At 33.7% G+C, this 24,966-nt stretch overlaps 1 protein-coding gene across 1 annotated transcript in view; it reads right to left on the minus strand.

Annotated features, from left to right (window-relative positions):
* Positions 1-24,966, minus strand: part of COG6 (component of oligomeric golgi complex 6) — an 81,511-nt gene that overhangs the window by 22,293 nt on the left and 34,252 nt on the right. The window contains exons 12-14 of the mRNA XM_014868412.3: positions 23,884-23,975; positions 19,071-19,188; positions 236-367 (exon numbers count right to left, since the gene is read on the minus strand). Of these exons, the coding sequence (XP_014723898.1) occupies positions 236-367; positions 19,071-19,188; positions 23,884-23,975 (342 nt within the window). The remainder of the gene's footprint in view (positions 1-235; positions 368-19,070; positions 19,189-23,883; positions 23,976-24,966) is intronic.

Below are 24,966 nucleotides of genomic sequence, written 5' to 3' on the forward strand. Positions count from 1 at the left end.
GGGGGCCAACTTACAGAAGCACAGAAGAAAAAGATTAAATGGTACAATAATCATAATAGTTTTAAAAATGAGCATCATTGAATACTTTTTAAATCAAAGAGAATTTGTTTAATATTCGAAGGAAAAATCAATGAGAGGGATTATCGAAATATATGGGTTATAAAATGCCAGAATCTCAACAGAATGTACAATAGAGGAGCAATAAGCAATCATTAAAAACGAATTTACAATGCACCTGCACAAAATCAGCTTGACGGGCATCCAGTGGTACGACTGAAGAATCATGAGATGCCAAAACTTCACGCAACAACATGAGTGTCTGATTTAAGGCAGAACTTGGTCCAAGATCAGGTGGTGGGAGTTCAACCTAAAATAGGGGATGGTTATCCACTGCTTATATTTCTCCACTAAACCTGAATGTATAAATAAATGCCAGTTCACAATAAAATAATGCATATAAAAGATGTAAAGCATTGGCTGACACATTACAAAATCTACAATTTTTCAATAGCTTATTTTATATTATACTAACCAGCTCAGAAAATGACACAAAAGTTTTTTGTTAGATTATCTCAGAATTAATACATCATAATTAGAAGTAGAGAATTTGTACTTCTAAAATTCAAAATATTTTAAGCAAACTTAGTGGTCTTTGTAGAATTATATTTTCATATGGATTTGAAATGGGCTGTTTTGTTTTTTAACCCAAGTCATAAGAAAAAAGCAATCCAGAGATCAGCGCTTTCCCAACTATAATATAATTGAGAATCATCACCCACCTTCAGGCCCAAATCTCAAATATTTTGGTTCAGTATATATAGGTTTGGGGTCTGGGAATCTCTGTGTCAACAAGCACCACAGGAGATTTTCAGAAAACTGGTCTATGGGTCACACACTTCCCCAAAACCATATAACACCGTCACACAATCTTGGGCTCTGGAGTTAAAGAGAGTAATTTTACATTTTGGATCTACCACATACTAGTTGTGTGACCCTGGAAAAGTTATTTAACTGCTCAGAGCTTCAGAAGAATTCTGCAAGGATTAAATGAAATCGTTGCATCTAAACTGCTGAGTAGAGTACCTGGCACTTACTAACTGGAAGTATGCTGAGTTTATTATCCCTACTTGCTGGCATCACAATATCCAAGAACATGCGCCTATGAATTTTTTCAATAATATTTTTCAGAGTATTTATTATATTAATACAGTCAGATTTTGTAAATGAAACAAAATTTGGTACTTAGAATCCATGTAAGAGACTACAGTCTTGCGTCAGGAAGACAGAAAGACGTAAAAATTTTAAAACACCCCAGGATTTATATTAAGAATATTTTATGTATAAAAGTTAATACTTAAGTGACATCAGCAGAAATGGAAAAGTATGGACCTCTGAAAACCCATCCTCCTTCATAAAAGCAATCAAAACAATAAAATTATGAGACATGCAAACAAACAAAAAAATAAGGTCCATGCATAGAAAAAAAAGTCAATAGACTTTCCCTGAGGAAGCCCAGATGTTGGAATTACTAGCCCAAGACTTTAAATCAGCTATTTTAAATATGTGCAAGGAACTAAAGGAAATTATGTTATTAAACTAAAGGAAAGTATGAGAACAATATCTCACCAAATAGAGAATATCAATAAAGAGACACAAATAATAAAAAATAACCAAATAAAAATTTTGGAGTTGAAAAGCACAGTAATTGAAACGAAAAATTCACCACAGGGAATCAAAAGCAGATTTGAGCAGGCAGAATAAAGAATCAGTGAACTTGAAGACAGGTCAATTAAGATTATGCAGTCTGAGGAACAGAAGGAAAAATAAAAGAAAATTAACAGAGCCTCAGAGACCTGTGGGACACCATCAATAACATAAGTACAATGGAGATCTCAGAAGGCAGGGGTGCAGAAAGAATATTTGAAGAAATAACAGAAGACTTCACAAATTTGATTAAAAAAATTAATGTAAGCATGCAAGAAATTCATGAATTCCAAGTAGAATAATCTTTAATACATCCATACTGAGACACATCATAATCAAAGTGTCAAAAGACAAAGAAAGAATCTGAAAGTAATGAGAAAAGTAACATTATGAACAAAACATTCTCAATAAGATTAACAGCTGATTTCTCATCAGAAAACATGGAAGCCTGAAGGCACTGGATGACACATTCAAGGGCTGAAAGAAATAGACTGTCAACCAAGAATTCTATATTCAGTGAAATTATTCTTCAAGAATAAAGGAGAAATTAAGACATTCCCAATAAACAAAAACAAAACTTCTCCTGTTCTATAAGAAATATTAAAGGAAATTCTTCAGGATAAAATCAAGGAACACTAGACAGTAACTCAAATTCACATGAAGAAATAAAGAACATCAGTAAAAGTTCCAACACAGGTAAATATAAAAGACAGTATTGATGTACTTTCTGTGTATAACTCCTTTTTTCCCCCGATTTAAAAGATAACTGCATGAAGCAAAAATTACAAACCTATGCTGATGAGCACACAATGTAGAAAGATATAATTTGTAACAATAATAGTGTAAAAGAAGTGGAGAACAGGGCTATACAGGAGCAAAGCTTTTGTATATTAATGAAAAGAATTTGGTATTTTTCCAAACTAGATTGCTATAAACAGAGATGATAACCAAGAAAATAACTAAATGTATACATAATATATATTTTATATATACACATTCACACACATATTTAAATAAACAAAAGAATTAAAAGTAGTGCACTAGAAAATATTTACTTAACATAAAAGAAGGCAGTAATGGAGGGAGAGGGGAACAAAAATCACTTAAGACATATAAGAATAGCAAAAAAAGTTAATTTTCTTCAAAGAGGATATTATATAGATCGTACAGAATCTATGATAAAGTGTTGTTAAAAGCTCTTAAGATCATCACCACATTGAGATCTACCTGTGCTAATGGCTCCAGTATCTTACAACAAAGATGATGGCTTCTTCAAGTTTACATAAAGCATCCTTCCTGCCTAAATCTTCTGTTATGTTGAAATTTTGCTAGCTAATTTTATACCTTGTGACTCACCTGCCTTAAGTTTTCCAAACCAGTGATTCTTATATGTAATGAGGGTGTGAGGAAGGGGGAGAAAGCAAACATCCTTTAAGAATTTCATAGAAGGTATTGTTTGTTTTCCAAGGAAAAGATAAACACATGGAAAATTATACAACCCATTTAGGATTAATAGAAGCCCACCCATGGGCTCCAATATAAGCTTAAGCACAAGTAAACTTAGACATATTAAATTGTAAATTAAGATTTTAAAAGCATAGAAATTAGTATTACATTGTAAGGTTAACATTTTTGTTTTACCAAAATTTTTACTACCAAAAGCTGATGTCTTCACTACCTCATTAAAAAAACAAAACAAAAAAACTTCTAAAGAATGTTAAGTATCTATTATATGTAAAAGGGAGTAGGAACAACAACTAATTTATCACTTTTTGCTTTATGAATATTAAATGAATGGGAATATTTGCTTAACTTTACATTAACGTAAACTTTAAATACATTAATGCTATCTAATTAATCAGACCAACAACTCAGGAGTAGTCACTGATTTTTCTTCTTCACACTTCCCTCATCTAATTGATCAATGAGCTCCATACTACTAAAATACATTCCAAACACAACTGTTCCTCACCATCCCAATGCTATGGCTATCATCTTTTGCCTGGTCCATTCCAAGAGTCTCCTAAAGTGGCCTCCTTGCTTTGAAATTTGTTCCCCCAACTCGACCTTTTACTGAGCACATAGCAGCCATAATGTTCTTTTTAAAATGTTTTAAAAATAAACAAAGAGGTCAGACCTTCTCATTAAGCTCTTTAATATTCAATGGCTTACCCTAGCACTTAAAAACCAAATGCCTTAAAGGTGTGTGGAGACACAGTCAGCATTTAAAATCAACTATATGCTACATACTACCATCACATATGTGGAAAACAACATTTAAAAAGCAAAACAAAAACATTTAAAAAGCAAAACATTTTTTAAAAAATAGCATCAAGAAACCCTCAAATACCTAAGAATAAATCTAACAAAAGATATACAAGGCCAAAAAGACTTGATATACTAGATATCAAGGCACCACATAAAGTTCTAGAATGATTAAAACAGTGTGGTACCAGAGCAAGGACAGACAAATAAACCAATGGGGACAGAATAAAACAGTTACAAAACAAATCCATACACAGGTGATTTGTAACAAAGTTTCCACTGTAATTCAGTGGGAAAAGATTGTCTTTATAACACATGGTGCTGGATCAACCAGTTATCCATATGGAAAAAAAACTAACCTTAACCTCCACTTCACACCATACTCAAAAATTAATTTGAGATAGATCAAAGACCTAAATGTGGAAGCCAAAACAATAAAACTTCTCAGAAGAAACATGGAAGAACAACTTCAAGACCTTGTGATAGAAAAAGACTAAATGAATAACCATGAAATAAAAGATTAGTATACAGAACTGAATTAAAATTAAAAACTAATCATCAAAATACACCATTAAGAGAGTGAAAAGACAGGTCAAAATTGGGAAAAAATATTTGTAATGCTTATTATCCCATAAAGAACTTGTATCCAGAACACATTTTTTTAAAACACTTACAAATCAGTAAGAAAAACACAGGTAATCTAATAGAAATTGGGCATCAGACTTCAAAAGAGTATATCCAGCAGCCAATAAAATGAAAAACTGTTCAACATCATTAGTCCTCAGAAAAGCGAAAATCACAAATGAAATACCACCACACAACTTCTGCAATAGCTAAAATAAAAAAGCCTAACACAAGTACTGGAGAGAATGTGGAGGAACTGAAATTTCCACACATTTCTGTTGGAGGAAATTGGTAAAATCACTTTGCGGAAGTCCTTGGCAGTACCCACTAAAGCTATCAACCCTATCACCCAGACATCCCATTTGTGTGCACCCACACAAGAGAAATGAAAACTGACATCCACCAAAAGACACGTACAAAAATATTCACAGGAGCTTTATTTCTAATACCTAAGAACTAGAAACAATCCAAATGTCCATCAATAAATTGTGGTGCATTTATATAACGCAATGATTACACAATGATTAAAAAGTGAACTACTGCTACATACAACATGGATGAATCTTACAGATATAATGCCAAATGAAAGAAGTCAGCCCCAAGAGTTCAACTGCATGAATCTATTTATGTGAATTTAAATAGCACACAAAAAGAGGAAACAGAAGTCAGACAGAGGTCCACCTGGGGCGGGTACTGACTGGGAAGAGGCATGAAGCAGCTTTCTGAGATTCTGGAAACATTTTACATCTTGATCTGGGTGGTGATTAATGAATATATACAAATACAAAAATTCAATGAACGGTACATTTAAGATTTGTGTACTATAAGTTTTATCTTCACTTAAAAAGAAAGTTCATTTGATCTTTTTATTTGTATTACGTAAATACTGAGAATCGTTTTATAAAAATATCCAAAATTCCTAAACAAAGTGATCATTAATAATACTCAAGAGCTTTATGAAAGATATATTCGTAATTTTTATGTACATCTTCTAATTGATAAAGTTGAAGTGTAAAGAAAAATTTCACATTTAAAAGCATTTAGTCTACTGAAAACCTCATATTCCACATATTAGAACCTCTCTTTTTTGAAAAGTATAGAGCTCTAACACTAAACAGAGTTCTCATTCTTCCTGCGACTATTTACTATGACACTTTCTATCCCTTTTGCGGATAGATTCTCTGACTTTATTAGAGAAAAATGAAAAGGTTGCACCATAAAAAAACCAAAAGCTGTTTTCACAACCCCATTCCACTGCCAAGTTTAGTTATATCCTTTTAAATATCTTCCACTTAAGGTCCTCCAATTTTCTGTTCTGTAGCTTGTTAAGCCACTCACCCATTTGCTTTCAAAAAAATTTAAGAAAACCAATCAACCAAAAAACAACCCCTCATACTTTTAAATTAATGTCTTCATTCTATATGTAGACTCCTTTTGTTCTATCGAAATTCATATATGTTCTAGTAATTGACAATAAATGGAACTTAAGTTTTTTTAAAAAACCACTTTATTGAAGTTTGATTGACATACAAAAAGCTGTACATATTTAATGTATATAATTGATGAGTTTGGAGATAAGTACACACCCACGAAACCACCGTCACATTCTATGTCATAAACATATCCATCACCTCCAAAAGTTTCCTCTTGCCTTATTTATTTATTTATGGAATTGAAATTAAGTCAACAAAATTATTGAAGATAAATTTAAGAGTGCAAACTAACATTTGAAATACCTTCTAATTATAACTTTTTATTTCACATACTTTTATTTAAAAAGCATTTTAGCTGAAAACATTGTTTTTGTTTGTTTTCCCTAGTAGAACAATCTGTAAGGAATAATGCAAAATTCCAATTACTCATCTAGAACAGCACATCCCAGACTTAACCTGCATAGGAACAACCAGGGAATCTTGTTAAAATGCATATTCCGATTCACTTGGTCTGGGGTGGGGCCTGAGATTTTTGCATATCTTACAACTCCTAGGTGCTGCCCAAGCTGCTGCTCCATGTACTACACTCTGAACAGTAAAAAGAGATTCTAAACAGCAACCATATCCTAGAATTTAAAGCACAATTTACTTAGAGGACCATTTAGGTTTTTCTCAGAGGGCTGAGCAAATTAATCCTGACTACTTTTAATCTGGTATGGGTTTCATTTATGACATACAATATCCTTTAGAATTAGAATTGTACTATTACTATAGCGAAAAGAATTTCAGACAGAGTTTGTCCAGCTTAAATTGCTATGGCATTGTGTCTTTTGCAGTACAGATACATATTTCCTTTAGACTTAGCAAGATCTACAGCTGTGAAGGTTTCAGGAGAGACTGATAAGGAAGGAAGAACACATACTTGAACACTCAAGTGCTTCAAACTGCTTTGGTAGGGAAAAAGTACATCTTTCAATAAAATGATGTCCCTGAATTTTTTTTTTTCATATTAGATAAATAACTAGCTCCCAAATACGTCTTTTTAAAAGCACAGAAGGAATCATATGAAAAGAGCTCATCTCTGGCTATACCTTTACTTTAAAAGCTATTCTCCCAACAATTTTACTATCCACTTAAAATTCTATTAACAAAAATTTCCACTTGGGGGTTTTGCTAATGAAGACTTTTCTGCAGTAAGTGTTGTTTTCTTCATAAGGCTAGAATCTTTTTAGAAGAAGCAAATGGATTACAAGATGTAATTATATAAAATATGGAACATTAAAATTTGCTGAAAAGAAGACAATTCTTGAAAGAAATCTGAAATGGTTGTAGATCTAAGCAACACACAACCTGTAAACAGTATCATATTCCAATCTCAATTTAATGTTAAAATATTCCTAAATGTGGCCCAATTCATATCTGAGAAAAACATTTCAAGGCACATTATTGGTAATAATGACAACACTAAACAATAATAGTAGTCAAAACTCATTCACTGCTGTAAACTCACATAGGCTGCAGTATTAATTGGCACTTAATATATTCAAATTACAATTTCTTTCTCTCCCTGTTTTTATCCTATTTTATTCTAAGTTTTAATTGGAAGATGCCACCTTCAAAACTTGCTTTTATTATTCATTATACTTTCCTACTTTCTTGAAACTTTCATTTTAACTTTACAAGAGAAATAAAATATATAAGAACTTAGTGGGGGTTTTTTGTTTGTTTTCAAAGATTGGCACCTGAGCTAACAACTGTTGCCAATCTTATTTTTATTTTTCCTGCTTTTTTCTCCCCAAAACCCCCCAGCACATAGTTGTGTATTTTTAGTTCTGGGTCCTTTTAGTTGTGGCACATGGGATGCCGCCTCAACGTGGCCTGACGAGTGGTGCCATGTCTGCGCCCAGGATCCAAACCAGTGAAACCCTAGGCCGCCGCAGCGGAGCACGAAAACTTAACCACTTGGCCACGGCGCCAGCCCCAGTGGGGAGTTTTTGAGCAAATATGAAATAAAATAAATGGATAATTACTTGGGAAAAATAAATAAGATCCTTCCTTCCTAGCATGGACAAAAATAAACTTCAGGTAGATTAAAAATTTGATATAAAAGTGAAACCACACAACAACCCAACAGCATACATTTCAATGAATTTATTAAATAATCTAACATTTTCCCACTGATAGACGCTAACTTTAGCACGTATTAAATTCTAAATGTTTGTGGGGAAATTTTCAAGCATAGCATGCTCCCAAGGGAGAAACAAGAAAAAAATGTTATGTTTTACTACGCAAAAATTAAAAGTGACATGTCAAAAAACACCATACGCAATTTTACAAGGCAAATGATGACTTGGAGAAAATATTTGCAATATATATGAGAGTTAATATTCTCAAGGTATAAAAAATTTAAAAAATAATAATAAGACACAACCTAGTAGGAAAATGGCAAAGGACATGAATAAGCAATTTACAAACAGCCAATAACATATTTTAAAATGTTCATTCTCACTAGAAGCACCAAAATCCAAATAAAAAAAGAATAAGATAGCACTTTTTGCTCATCATATTGGCAAAGACATTTTGAAATGCCTATTATCCAATGTTAGCAAAAGTTGGCACTTTTGGTAGCAAGTAGTATGGAAGATTTGAGGAAACAGGTGAAAGTTCAGTGAATATAAGTGGCTGGCCTAAGAACATGCAGAAATGCTGGACATCACGGAGGGCTTCGCTGATGGAGAGTGAATTTTAGTGACTATAGCCCGCTGATTATATGATTTTCTTTAGCAGTGCTCAGCAGTCACAGAATACAAAGAAGAAACTGAGTAGTTGTATGAATCCAGGGTGGTTTTGCAAAGTGAACGTGATAAAATTACAAGAGTGCAAGAGATTTAAAAATAATGGCAAGATAATGACAGATCACAGGCTGGCAGAAAAAGAGTGAATCAGTCATTAGTGTAACTTGTGAGCTCGCATTTAGGAAATTATTTATTTAATGATCTTAACCATTTTTAAGTGTACAGTTCAGTGGTACTAGATACATTCATAAAGTTGTACAATCATCACCATCACCACAACTCTTTCCATTTTGTAAATTGAAACTCCATACTTATTAAACAATAAGTCCCCATCCCCCGACTTCCCAGTCCCTGGCAACCACAATTTTTAGTTTCTGTCTCTACCATTTTGACTACTCTAAGTATCTCACATACGTGGAATCATACAGTATTTCTTTTTGTGATTGGCTTATTTCACTTAGTATAATATCCTCAAGTTTCATTCATGTTGTAGGATGTGTCAGAATTTCCTTCCTTTTTAAGGCTGAATAATATTCCACTGTATGTATATACTAAATTTTGCTCATCCACTCATCCACTGATGGACACTTGGGTTGCTTTCACATTTTAGCTACTGTGAATAATGCTGCTATGAACAAAGCTGCACACACATCTCTTGGAGACCCTGCTTTCAGTTATTTTGGATATGTACTCAGAAATGGAATTGCTAGATCATATGATAATTCTATTTTTAATTTTTTGAGGAACTGTGATACTGTTTTCCACAGGAGCTATATACTACTTTACATTCCCCCCAACAGTGTACAAGGGTTCCAATTTCTCCACATCCCTGCCAACATTTGTAACTTTCTGGTTTTTCTGATAGTAGCCATCCTAATAGATGTGAAGTAGTGTGTTATTGTAGTTCTGATTTGCATTTCCCTAATGATTAGGGATGCTGAGCATCTTTCCATGTGCTTATTGATCATCTGTATATTTTCTTTGGAGAAATGACTTTTCCAGTCCTTTGGCCATTTTTGAATCAGGTTGTTTTTCTGTTGTTGAATTTTAGGAGTTCTCTTTATATTCTGGATATTAATCCCTTATCAGATACATGATGTACAAATATTTTCTCCCATTCTGTGGGTTGACTTTTTACTCTGTTACAGTGTCTTTTAATGTACTAAATCTTTCTCATAAAGTCCAATTTGTGTTTTTTCTTTTGTTGCCTGTGCTTTTGGTGTCATATCTAAGAAATCATTACCAGATCCAATGTTGTAAAGCTTTTGCCCTGTTTTCTTCTAAGAGTTTTATAGTTTTAGGTCTACATTCAAGTCTTTGATCCATTTTGAGTTAACTTTTGTATATTGTGTTAGATAAGGGTCCAAATTCATTCTTTTGCATGTGGATATCCAGTTTTCCCAGCACCATTTGTTGAAAAAGACTGTCCTTTCCCTATGGAATGGTCTTGGCACTCTTGTCAAAAATTATTTCACCATGTATGCAAGGGTTTATTCTTAGGCTCTCTATTCTATTCCATTGTTCTATATGTCTGTCTTTATGCCAGCATCAAACAGTTTTCATTACTATTGCTTTATAGGAAGTTCTGAAATTAGGAACTGTCAGTCCTCCAGTTTTCTTCTTCTTTTTCAAGACTGTTTTGGCTACTTAGGGTCATTAAAGATTCCATACGAATTCTAAGGTGAGTTTTTCTCTTTTTACAAAAAGTGTCATTGAGATTTTCATAGAGATCGAATCGAATTCGTAGGTTGTTTTAGGTAGTACTGACATCTTAATATTAAGTCTTCCAATCCATGAATAGGAGATGACTTTCCATTTATTGACGTCTCCTTTAATCTCTTTCAGCAATGTTTTGCAGTTTCCATTGTACAAATCTTTCATCTCCTTGCTTAAGTTACTTCCTAAGTATTCCTATTCTTTTTGATGCTATTGTACATGGAATTGTTTTTTAAATTTCCTATTTGGATTGTTCATTGTTAGCATATAGAAATGCAACTAACTTTTGTGTTGACTTTGTATCTTGCTACTTTGCTGAATTCATTTGTTAGTTCTAACAAGTTTCTTTGGTGGTATGTTAGGGTTTTCTCCATATAAGACCATATCATGTGCAAACAGAGATAATTTTACTTTTTCCTTTCCAATGTGGATGCCTTTTACTCCATTTTCTTAATGAATTACTCTGGCTAGAACTTCTAGTGATATGTTGAATAGAAGTGGGCATCCTTGCCTTATTCCTGATCCTAAAAAAAAAATTTTTCAGTCTTACACTATTGAGGATGATGTTAGCTGTGGGTTTTACATAGACGGTATTTACTACATTGAGGCAGTTTCCTTCTATTCCTAGTTTCTTGAGTGTTTTTATCGTAAAACGGAGTTGATTTTGTCAAATGCTTTTCCTGCATCAATTGAGATGATCATGTGAGTCTTTTTCTTTGTTCTATTAATGTGGTAATTACATTGATTTTGATATGCTGAACTATCCTTGCATTCCAGGAATAAATCCCACTTGGTCATGGTGTATAATCTTTTTAATATGCTTCTTAATTGGGTTTGTTAGTATTTTGTTGATTTCTGCATCAATATTCATAAAGGATACTGGTCTACAGTTACCTCTTCTTGTAGTGTCTTTGGCTTTGGTATCAGCGTAACACTGGCCTCATAGAATGAGTTAAGAAGTGTTCCTTCCTCTTCAATGTTTTGAAAAAGTTTGAGAAGGATTGATATTAGTTTTTCTTTAAATGTTTGGTAGAATTTACCAGTGAAGCCATCAGGTCTAGGATTTTTATTTTGGGAAGAGATTTTTTGATTACTGATTCAATCTCTCTACTAGTTATAGGTCTCTGCAAATCTTCTAATTCTTCATGATTTATTCTTCATAGCTTTTGTGTTTCTCAGAATTTGTCCATTTTATCTAGGTTATCCAATTTGCTGCCATACAGTTGTTCAATAACACTCTCTTAAAATCTTTTTTATTTCTGTAGAATTGGTAGTAATGTCCCCACTTTCACTTCTGATTTTAGTAATTTGAGTCTTCTTTCTTTTTTTCTTACTCCATCTAGCTAAAGGTTTGTCAATTTTGTTGATATTTTCAAAGAACTATATTTTGGTTTCATTGATATTCTCTATTGCTTTTCTATTCTCCATTTCACTTATCTCTAGTGTTTATTATTTCTTTCCTTCTGCTAGATTGGGGTTTAGTGTGTTCTTTTTCCAGTTCCTTAAGTTGTAAAGTTAGGTTGTTGATTTGAGATCTTTCTTTTTTTTAAATTAAGTCCTTATAGTTACAAATTTTCCCCTTGACATTGCCTTTGCTGCATTCCATACGTTTTGGCTTGCTGCGTTTTCATTTTCATTTGTCTCTAAGTAGTATCTAATTTCCATTATTTCTTCTTTGATACATTGGTTGCCTAAGAATGTGTTAAATTTCTACACATCTGTGAATTTTACAGTCTTCCTTCTGTTACTGATTTCAAACTTCATCCTGTTGTGGTCAGAGAAGATTATTGTATGATATCTATTTATTTAAATCTACTGAGATTTAATTTGTGGTCTAACATACGGTCTATCCTGGAAAATGAGTCAAGTGCACTTGAGAAGAATGTGTATGCTGTTGTTGTGGGGTAGAGTGTTCTCTATATGTCTGTTAGAGCCAGTTGATTTATTGTGTTAAGTCTCTTATTTCTTTATCTTCTGTCTGGTTGTTCTATCCATTATTACAAGTGGGGTATGGAAGTCTCCAACTATTACTGTAGATCTATTTCACCCTTGCATTCCATCAGTTTTGGCTTCATATATTTTGCTGGTCTGTCATTAGGTATGTAAATATTTATAATTGTTATATCTTCTTACTGTATTGAACCTTTTATTAATATCTCATGCCCTTCTTTATCTCCTGTAAACTTTTTTGACTCAACATCTATTTTGTCTGATATTAGTACAGCCAACTCTGCTCTCTTTCAGTTAGTATTTGCATGGAATATCTTTTTCCTTCTTTTCACTTTCAATCTATTTGTGTTGCTGGATCTAAAGCGAGTCTCTTGTAGACAGCATATAGTTGGATCATGTGTTTTTATCCATTCTGCCAATTTCTGTCTTTTGATTAGAGAGTTTAATCTATTTACATTTAAAGCAAATACTGATAAAAGAGACTTACTTCAGACATTTTGCTATTTATTTTCTATATACCTGAAAGACTTTTTTGTCTCTCATTTCCTGCATTACTATCTTCATTTAGGTTGATTTTTTGTAGTAAGTGAAACATTCAAATTCCTTTCTTGTTTCCTTTTATGTATATTCTTTAGCTATTTGTGGTTACCATGGGAATTACATTTAAGTTACTAAAGTTTTAACACTCTAATTTGAATTTATACCAGCTAATCAGTAACATACAAAAACTTCACAGCTCTATCCCAACCCTTGTTGGTTACTGATGTCATAAAATTACATCTTTAGAAATTTTGTGGCCCAAAATATAAACTAATAATTCTTTTAAATGTATTAGTCTCCTAAATTATGCAGAAAACAAAATATGGAATTACAAACCAAAGTTACAACAATACCAGCTTTTACACTAATAAATTTTAAAAATATATTAGTCTCTTAAATCACACAGAAAACAAAAAGTGGAGTTATAAACCTTTGTTACAATATTAGCTTTTAATTGCCTGTGTATTTACTTCTATTGAGATCTTTATTTTATCATACAGCTTGAGTTACTACCTACTATTCTTTCATTTCACCCTGCAGGACTCTCTTGAGCATTTCTTGCAGGGCAGGTCTAGTGGTAAGAAACTCCCTCAGATTTGTTTATCTAGGAATGTCTTAATTTCTCCCTCACTCTTAAAGGACACTTTTGCCAGATACAGAACTCTTGGTAATGGGGTTTTTTTCTCTAAGCACTTTGAATGTATCTGCCACTGCTTTCCTGCCTCTAAAGTTTCTGAGGAGAAATTTGGTGATAATCTTATGTGACAGGTTACTTCTCTATTGCTGCTTTCAAGATTCTTTATCTTCAGCTTTCAGATTATAATGTGATACTGATTATAACATGTCTTGATGTGGGTCTCTCTTTTTTTTTTTGAGGAAGATTAGCCCTGACCTAACATCTGCTGCCAATCTTCCTCTTTTTGCTGAGGAAGACTAGCCCTAAGCTAACATCTGTGCCCATCTTCCTCTACTTTATATGTGGGACACCTACCACAGCATAGCTTGCCAAGCGGTGTCGTGTTCACAGCTGGGATCCGAATTGGCAAACCCCAGGCTGCCAGAACAGAATGTGCAAACTTAACCATTGTGCCACCAGGCAGGCCCCTTGATGTGGGTCTCTTTGAGTTTATCTGATTGGAGTTTGTTGAGCTTTTTGGATGTTTAGACTCATATCTTTCATCAAATTTGGGAATTTTTCAGCTATTACTTTTTCAGATAATCTCTGCTCCTTTCTCTCTCTCCTCCTCCTCCTCTGGGACTCCCACAATGCATATATTAGTCCACTTAATGGTGCTCCACAGCTCCCTTAGGCACTGTTCACTTTTCTTAAATCTTTTTTTCTTCTCATTCCTCAGATTCAATAATTCCATTGTCCTATCTTCAAGTTCATTCTTTCTTTTGCCTGCTAAAATCTGCCTTTGAACTCCCCTAGTGAATTTTTCATCTTAGTTATTATACTTTTCAACTCCAGGATTTCTGGTTGGTTTCTTTTCAGGTGTTCTAACTCTTTTTGTGTGTGTGTGAGGAAGACTGGTCCTGAGCTAACATCTGTTGCCAATCTTCCCCTTTTTGCTTGAGGAAGACTGCTGCTGAGCTAACGTCTGTGCCAATCTTCCCCTATTTTATATGGGATGCTGCCACACCATGGCTTGCTGAGTGGTGCTAGATCCACACCCAGGAGCCAAACCTGCAAATCCTGGGCCACTGAAGCAGAGTGTGCGAACTTAACCACTACACCACTGGATCAGCTCCTCTACCTCTTTATTGATATTTCCATTTTGTTTGTACATTGTTTTCTTGACTTTCTCCAAATCTTCCTTTAGTTGAGTATCTTTACCCCAATTTTTTTAAAGCCTTTGTCTAGTAGATCTGCCATGAGATCTTTCCCAGGAAGCTTCTGTTGACTTATTTTTTTCCTTTGAATGGACCATAATATGACATTCCTGTTTATTTGCATGCCTTGTAATTTTTTGGTGAAAACTGAACGTTCGTATGTAGTAATTTGGTAACTCTGGAAATCATATTCTGTTCCTTCCCCAGGGTTTGTCATTTTCTGTTATCTGTTTTTTAATTGTTGTAGGCTGTCTCTGCAACAAGGATCAGCATAAAGTATACACTTAAGGTCTTCTCAGGTCTTTTCTGAGCCTGTTCCTTTCTTTGGACATACACAGTTACTTTCTAATCTTCCCTGTATATACAGTTGCTTTTGAACGTCTTAGTCTCTAATGTCTGGCTCATAAAAGAGAAAGGAGAAAAACTAAGGGAATGAAAAAAATGCACTTGCCCTTGAAATTCCCAGGAAGTCACTTTAGACAGAGGATGAGGTGTTTGCAACAATGGAGGGGTTGCAAAAACAATGGTCACCCTCCTCTTCACACCTCTGTGATCAGAGCACAGATCCTCCTGAGGTCTGGAGGACAACGTCTTTTTTGTCCAAACTGGCTCCATAAGCTGTGTGCAAGGTGCTCCAGGAACAAATGTACAGCTGCCTGCTACAGGGCTGGGGGTGAAAGATGGGTAGTTGCTACTCCGCTAAGAGCTGAAATTGACCAAAATTGATTGCAATTTATTGTCCAAGCCTTTCCCTAGAAATTGTAAGCCTTCAATAGACTCCAGAGTTCCAAAATAGTTATATTAGACAAATTCTGCCGGTACAATTGTAGTCTAGGTGAGGAGACAAATTCCTGATGCTTCCTACTTAGCTATCTCTCCCAAAATTATTTATTTTTGTACATTGATCTTGTCAACAATTACCTTTCTAAATCCATTTACTAGTTCTACAATTTTTGAATTAATTCTCTTGGGTTTTTGAAGTAGACAATCACAGTACCCACAAATAAACTAATGTCGCCTCCTTTTAAATATTTATCTCATTTCTTTATCTGGTTTTTCTATTATTTAAAAGCGTTATTGGCAAGCATTCTTGTCTTGCTCTTTCTTGACTTAAATAGAATATATCGCTGGTGCTTCTATGTTAATCATTATGTTTGCTGTTAGTTTTATCTATCTTTATATGATGAAGGTAGCACTTTTACTTTCATATTTACTGAGATTTTTATCCTAACAATTTGATAAAATATGAGAATATAAAATTTTCTTAATTAACGTTGAAACATTTAACATATTTTCTAACGCTGAAACATTCTTGTATTCCTGGGAATAACCGACAGTTAGTTTTAATATGCTGGATTTGACCTAGTGGTATTTTTAACTATTTTTACTTTTTTTAAAGCTTAAAAAGTGACTGGCTTGAGGTTTTCATTTTTATATTGTTTTTACCAGGCTTTTATGTCAGTGTTACACCACCTAAAAGGAGCTGGGAAGCTTTCCATATTTTTTTGTGCTCTGGAAGATTATTTGTTCTGCATAGGTGTGAACCTATATAATCTGAACTAGGCCTAGCAGCATGTTCTTTAATAATTTTTCTTTCCTCCCTAAGTGTATTCAAGTTTTCCACTTCTTTTCAAACCATATTTTGTCAACTTACATTGTCTTAAAATTATTCTTTTTATTTAGATTTTCAGATTATTTTAGCATAAGATTGGTAAAATTTAATATGATATTCTCTAATAAGTTTTAATCCTCATTCTGTTTATTATCTCTAATTTCTGATATCATAATTTTAAATTTCCTTTTTCCTTAAAGAATTGCTACAAGGTTGCCAATTTTGTTGATCTTTCAACAAATAATAAATTTTGTTTTTCTGTTTTGTAATTTATCCTAGAAAGCTAATTCCATCTTTCCTTTTACCATTTTATTATTCTCTTTTAAATTTCATAAGAATGCCTATTGCATTTTACTTTCAGTCTTTGGCCCATTTGTTTTCCAATTGGTAAAACCTTGGGTAATATGCTCATCAATGTGCTTTTCCACATACTGTAATCCAGCTCTTGTCCCCACCCCATGACTATAGTTGTTCTCAGTAAGTCATGGATCATCTGTATATTGACAAAGACAACAAACCTGTCCTTGTTTTATTAGAATTCTTCATACTGTATCTGTAATTAACCATGTCCCCCCTTTTGAAACTCTATTCTCTTGGGTTTTCTGACAAAACCCTCTCTTCAGTTTTCTCCTGCTTCTCCAGTCATCCTCCCTCAGCATCCTACCATGGGTGGGTTTCTTTCCTTCTTTTAAATGTCAGTGTTTCCCAAGACTGTGTCTTGGGAGTCCTACTCTTATTAAACATGATTCCTTGTGACCTCATCCAAACTCATGGATTTCACTCTCTTTTATATGCAAAACTCTCTAAATCCAAATGTACAGCTCCCTATCAGATTGACTGCAGAGGGATATCCCACGGGTATCTTCTCTAACTTAGATAATAGAGTCAGCTTTATCCTTCAAATTTTATGCTCTTTCTGTATTCTAAATACTTATGATTAGTATCAATATTCTCAGGTTGGTACCTAGGAATTATTTTAGACTCCTCCCTCCCTCTCATTTACCCACATTCAATCAGTCAGCAAGTTTTGAAGATTTACCTGGCCCCTCAAGAATCTGTCCCTTCATGGCTCTTCCCAGAATCTCTGCCTTAGATGATGCATTTTCATAAAAACTACTTCAATGCTCCCCTAATTTCCTGTCTGCAACCTGGCCTCTCTCCTATCTACATGCCATATCACTTCCCAAGTGACTTTTTTAAATAATTGAAAATTTGTTTGTTGGGGACTCACAGCTTGTGCTCTTGCATATTCTATTCATTTCCTCTACTGAGGATGACCTCTACCCACCCTTTTTTTTTACCTATCTAAATCCCCTGTGTCCTTCAAAGTTCAATTCTTAAGTCCCCTTCCCTGGAAAGCTCCCTCTCTGCAAAGGAGTATACTTAGATTATATACCTCCTGTTGTGCAGACAAAGCACTCTGGGCACAAGTCTTTCATAAACGTGTGATTCTATAGTAATCACTGATTTATTAGACTCTTTTCCACCAAAGAAAAAGCAACCTGAGCCCAAAAGATCCTGATTGTGTTTGTCCTTGTACTTTATCAGCTAGCATGTGTTTGTTCATGTTCAAAGTCTGTATCATGTATGAATGATTTTAGAAAAATTATGTCTAAATAAGAACTCATATAAGCATATATATAACCAGAATTGTTAGTAAACTTCTGGCACAAACAGAAATACATAAAACAGGAAACAATATAAGATAAATACTCCAGTTCCACAAATTCATGTTGCTTTTCCAGAAGAATCTGAGTCATGAATGTGGGTCAGAAAGCAGACTCCTATTAAGGTTTCTCTGAGCTTAGGAATGTAAAAAGCAACAGGTACTATGGATTGGATTGTGACTGACTGTTTTAGACTATATTACAAAACTTGTACCTAAGATAACCAGGCTCTTAGACAGAGATGGATGATTTGAAAAAAAAAAAAAAAAGAGCCAGCATGGTACTGTGATGAATCCTTAAAAAACTTGAGTCCTTAATAATGAAACAAAAATAAAGAAGGATCTAATTATTATAAACCCATTCCTTACAGTTCTGCCACAAGACACTGATTAACTTAAAATATTAGCTCTTATAGGAGTCTCAGTTTTGTTGTTTATTTAGTTTTTGTGGATGGGTTATCTTGTTTGTTTTCTAATTATTCATAGTATATAATTCAAAGGAACATAAATTTCATAAGGACAAAGCTGGACCATCAGAGAGTAAAAACATAAGAAAGCTGTTTAGAAAAGACATTTAGTAAGAGTTCCAGTCTTCCAATCTGTATGTCATTTTAGCCCTGACCTAAATATAGTAAGCTAGCTTTAATTATAAATTTTTGGTTACATAAAAATGCTAACTAAAGAAAAATGAAACTAATGTTTGAGATTCTATCTCCAGTTATGACTCAATGATATACTGTTCCAGGAACAGACTATAAACCTAGATCCAGTAAGCCATCTCAAAATGAATTTTGTTGTTCACAGGAAGAACTCAAAAGAACACTGCATGGAATGGGAAAAAACTGTCACCAATATAAAAACAGTAAAACAACATTTTTAAATATGAAAGATTCACAATCACATAGTTTAAGAACTGCATTTTTCAAACATACCTTGTCCATTAATTTACTTGCATGAAGACTCAAGCTATTGAAGAATATTTTTTTGCTTAGCAAATGCATTTCTTCAATTGTAGTCAACAATGTAGTTGCACTATTTCCAACAATGCCACTAAAAGCAAAGAATATTTTAGGTTGCAAAACAGACTATAATAATTCAGTTCTTTGAGTATAATTCTTTTAAAAAATCCAGATTCAAATAAGTTTTTGTGTAGAATATAACCTGTGAATTAAAAAGAATTACTCTAGTTTCATATACAAATGACAAGTTTTTTTTTCCTTTTGAGTCAGGGTATGAAAAAACGAAAACAAACTACTATGTTTTCAATATTTCACAATCTTTTAGAAAAACATTGGGTTAGAACAGACACTTGTAATATCTAAACTCATATCTCTATTTTTCCTCAATTACAGTAAATGTATGTCTTGATTATCCAAGATCTAATTTTAATTCTAAGAAAGCCATTCCATCAATAGCTCTATCAATAAAATACTTAAATTTTATTAATACTGAGTTATCCTTTCAATTAAAACTGCTACACCATATCAATAATATACTTAAAGTTTCTCAATTTTTATACAGCTGCCTAATAGCAGTATACTAAGACTAATTATGAAAAATCCCTAATATTTTTAAATAATTACTAGTACATTCTATAATTCTCAACTTGCAATTACAAGGATATTTCTTAGACCCATCCAATGGGGTTTCCCATTTTTGCCAGGATGTAAGACAAGCATGTATATAAAACAATTCCCAATTTTATTCTCCTAATTCATGTACTGAAAGTGATTTTAGAATCCGTTTTAGGGTAAAACGTTTTTGTTGATGTGAAAATATACTGTAATCCAGTGGGAAATCACAATTTTTAAAGGCACAATAACTTCTTACTATACCTAAAAAAATTTAGATTGCTGAAGATAAATATGGTGGCATTAATAAATACCAGTAGATAGTAAACAAAAAGTACAATAAATTTACTGAGAAATGAAATACTACATATGATATATAATAAAAGCAAATACTAATACTATGTATTTCGATACATTCTGAAACTAAAATAAATTGGAATGAATTCATATAGAGTTAATGCAGACAAAGCAAATTATCAGTTAGAAAAATACATAAAACAAACAGCAAAGTAAAAGCAAATTCCTAACCAGGTAGCCATAATACTTGTATTTTAAAAAAAGATAAAAGTCATTTCAGTTAAAATATTATAAGCTAAACACCAAAGTAAATTGGACGGAATTCCCACATATGCCTATGGATACAATAAAAATAAGTATGCCTATGAATACACTAAACAATGGAAAAAAACTGAATGGTTACAAATACAAACTGATATTTTAACAAAAAATTTGGAGAGATATCAAGATACATTTACATTCTTTTTTTTTTTTTTTTAATTTGCAGTTATCAGCTGTATTTTGCAGTTACTCAGACCTAGGATGTACTCCTGTTTACTAAGTACTCACTAGGTATCAGTAACTGGGAGACATACTTGCGGATGCTTTTTGTATTTCACTTCATATTTCTACCCAAGATGCTTACATTGCTATTACTTGATTTTTCAATTTTAAGTATTATACACAAATTCCCTGATACAGAAGATGAGTTAAATTCTCTTATGCAATGCTCCTCCCCCACCACAATCTACTCAAACTTCATCTGTCCCAGGCTTCCTAATACAGTTGTATCAGAGGGTTCTGGTAAATAAATATTCAATGTTTACATTATTACAAGCGTGTAAATACTATGTAGAGCTGGTCAAGCAATCAGAGAATCCAACACAGGGGAATGAGCAGGCTGGTGAGGAAGACAAACCCTAGTGGGACATCCATGCAGCAGGCCTAGAGAGTACCCAGCCTGGGCTGGAGACGGTGAGTGAGGGCTCCAAGAGGGACGTGGAAGGGAAGAGGGAAGGATGCTGGGAAGGATTACTTGATGTGCTTGACTACATGGTGAGAACACGGAGAGTCCACTTAATAGTTTGGGTCTGAAATAGTGAGAAGGGCATAGGAAAGTAAGCAAGTGCAAACTCCAAGCAATCAGTAACTGCAGAGAGAAAAGGTTTTACAGGAAAGGAAATGTAATAGAAGTATGCCGATTCCCTGTCTCCTGGATTCCACATCTTCCTTTTTCTGTTTACTACTACCTCTTGATAGACTCTAACCTCTAGGAGTTTTAATGTATAGGAGGCAAAACTTTTTGAGAACTTGCTTGCCTCCAATTTTTTCCCAGCTTCACTGGCTATTCCTTCCAAATTTTCTTTGTGGGTTTCTTCTCTGCTTAACCTCTAAATATTGGATCTTCCCAGGACTCAGTCCTAGGCCACGTTCTTTATCTACCCTCACTTCCTAAGTGATCTTACCTAGTCCTATGGCTCCTAATATCATCTACATGCTGCAAACTACTGAATTTATAGTTTTAGCCCCAATTTCTCTGTTGCCTGTTCATTCAGCATCTCCTTTTGTATGTTTACAGGTACATCACAACTGACATGGCCAAAACGGAACTGAACTCTTCATTACCCACCCACTCCCATCAACCTGTTCCTCTCCAACATCCCCCATCTCAGCAAACGACAATGCCGTTCATCTAGTTGTTCAAACCAAAAGCCAAGAATTCATACTTGACTCTTCATATCTCAGCCCATCTAGTCCATATATATGTCCTATTGGCTAAAACATAAAAAATCTCCAGAACCAACTACTTTTCACCACCACCAAGACTACCACCCTAGTCTAACTTATCATTGTTTCTGCTCAGAACCACAAACCGCTCCCTAAAGTCCTTCCTTCTTCCCCTTTTGCCCCATTATACTATATCATACAGTGCTCAGAGTCACCTTATATTATAAATCAGCTCAAGTCACTCAAAACTCTCCCACATCTTCCCCAACCCACTCAGTATAAAATCTAAATCCTTGCCACCGCCTACAGTGCTACGTGATCCAGCCTCTGCCTACTTCTCTGATTGCATCTCCCCCTACTCCTTCCAATTCACTCCACTCCAACCACTGGCCTTCCTTTTACTTTTCTAAAATGCAAGTGTTTCTTGGCCTCAGGGCCAGAATGTACCTCTGCCTAGGACACTCTTCTCCCAGATTGTCTCATGCCTAACTCCTTCATGTTATTCAGGTCTCTGTTCAAAATCACCTCCACTGAAAGGCCTTCAAAAACAGTCATATGTATATACATCTACTCATATATGGTCTCTCCCTATACTTTCTACTTCCTTTCTCCTGCTTTAATTTTCCTCAGGATCCTTATCACTCCCTAGAATTATTTTATACTTGTCTGTTTGTCTCCCCCACTGGAATGTAAGTTTAAGCTCTGTTTTGTTCATTGCAGTTTCCTTAGCACCTAAAAGAACAGCATTTATAGTCAACTTTTTAATTGACTAAATGAGGAAATGTGTGAACAAGCAAAAAAAGTACATGCAAAAATGTATCAAAAGATCTTAATTGTCATCCTCAAAATTGTCACTTTCAAAGCACAGAAAAATTAGAATTCTCAGAGCCTAAAAATCTACTATCTCTTTCAGAATCCAAATGATTCTATTCTTAGCATTCCCTACATTAGAAATTGAGCTATCACTATCTTCAAATAATAAATTTCATGCAGTACCATCATGGGCATTACTAAATAGATAACTTAAAAATTACTTTACCACTATCTTTGCATAATACAGCATTAGCTACGAGTTAGCTGCTTTCAGCTGCTCCTGCATTTTCTAAGTATGTATCATTTGCTTATTTTAGGAAGCCTATAACATTACAATTGAAACTAACTTATTGCTTTTGAATCATGGAAAGTAGTGATAATAAATTTATATCTAAAATGGGTTACAGGACTAACCCAAATCCTATCTCTGATCAGTTTGGTAGCTTGTGGCTTGCTAGTTTTCTTTGAAAATCTACCAGTAGGATCTGAAATCCATCTCTCAGCGGTGAAGTTTTCTGTGGCTAATCGCAGCCACTGGGAGGTAGGTTACATCATCGTCATGGACCTTTGGTTCTTCATGAACTAGTGATCCCTGCACCTCTCCTGGATCTGTTAGTTATAAGAACCCTCTTGGATTTCACAATTGTCTTTCTGTTCCTGATACTGTCATACTGGATGAAAAGTAATTTTTAAATCATTTTTTAATGGACTAATTATGGAACCCATCAAACATATAGCTTGAGAGGATATTGTTTTAACACAGCTATACATATAACATGGTCTTATAGTGACATTTATAATAAAGCTCAAGTGTATACCATAAACATATATATGCAAAGCAAAAATGAATGCAAACTTTGGAGTCAAAGATTATATTCTAAATAAGACAAGTGGTTCCTAACCAGATAGAGTAGCTTTCATTTAGAGAAGATAAAGCTATGGTTCTGTTTTGTCACTAATAGAAAACTAAATGTTAAAGAAGAACTGATGTTATTTACATCCAGAATAAGACATTTCACTTACTGTGGCCTATTCTGAGTACAATATATAGTTGCTTTAGGTGCCATGGATCTCTTTCACTAATGCAGGAGGACTCAAAAAATGCTTACATTATACACCTATACTGTTGTATAACATGTGTGTGCACAGTCACATTAGAGAAGAAAGGTAAAAGTAAACGACAGATCTCAAAACAGAGCAAGTATGACACGCACATAACAATTCGTGTGGTGTGGAGGTTTTACTAGTTATACTTTAGTCATGCAGATAGTGAAAACAAAAAAACTCTGCCACTGTGTTCTAACTGAAATGAGGTATCACATGGCATTTAACAAGCACATCTGACCACTCCACATACCTGATTGTATGATGGTAAAATTTAAGGAGGTTAGAAATTTTATATAATAGAACTGCCCCAGGTTCAGCAACTATTACTTGTTCAATTCGAACCTATTAAAACATGTGAGAAAAAATTAAACATTTCTTAAAAGTATAACTTTTCTTCATTAATTACATGTTGTATAAACAGCATTAAAAAAAGAGAAAATTTTATTATTGCAGAAATCACAAAATTCCTTCTAAATAAAGAGTTTCTGAATATTGTCATAGGTGACATTACAATAGAAACATTTTAACACAGATATACTCTACAATTGATCAATTATCTATACAATTTAGCTCAAGGCAACTGTTACCAAAATAATCAATATAATGATGAGATCATTTTGGGGTTTTTCACCTGTATATAATGGAATTTAGTTGAGCACTAAATCACAAAGCAGCTGTTAAACCTCTAAAAACAGTTCTCAGTGGAAATGTACTGTTCTTTCAGCAAATATTAGAAAAAAATGAAAGAATTCTTATCTTTAAACTATTATACCAAGTTTCTTTTTATATTAAGTAGAGAATAGGAAAGCAGAAAATCTTAAATTAGCGCCAACGTATTTGTTTAATTATAAGACTACCATGGCAATTTCAGATCTAATTTGCTCTGTCTCAAGATTAACTACTAAGAATCTTTTCTAATCAAATTCCATCCCTCATTGATTACTCTTACTTTATATTCCCTAGTTAATGAATACAATCTAAACCACACTGCTATGTGCTTACTTACATATTACATTATATCTATTCTTAAGCTGCTGCTTAAATTGTGTCATCTTGTTTCCTAACTAGATTCTAAACAGACATTATGTTTTCCACTTCTTTTACATCTCTGCAGCATCTGGTAGAACAGCAAATACACAATAGATGTTTAATAAACGCTTTTGATAGCTGAAGTTTCTCTGTACTTAGATTTTGGAATATGTCATAATACCAACAAATGTGATCTGCTAAATTGAGAGTTTATAAATCTATGTATATGAGCATACAAAAACCTTTTGGATTATAGAAATTAATTGACCTTTACATTAACATGTTTATGAAACTGATACATCTT

The sequence above is a fragment of the Equus asinus genome, chromosome 11, assembly GCF_041296235.1.
Source record: "Equus asinus isolate D_3611 breed Donkey chromosome 11, EquAss-T2T_v2, whole genome shotgun sequence".
NCBI lineage: Eukaryota > Metazoa > Chordata > Mammalia > Perissodactyla > Equidae > Equus > Equus asinus.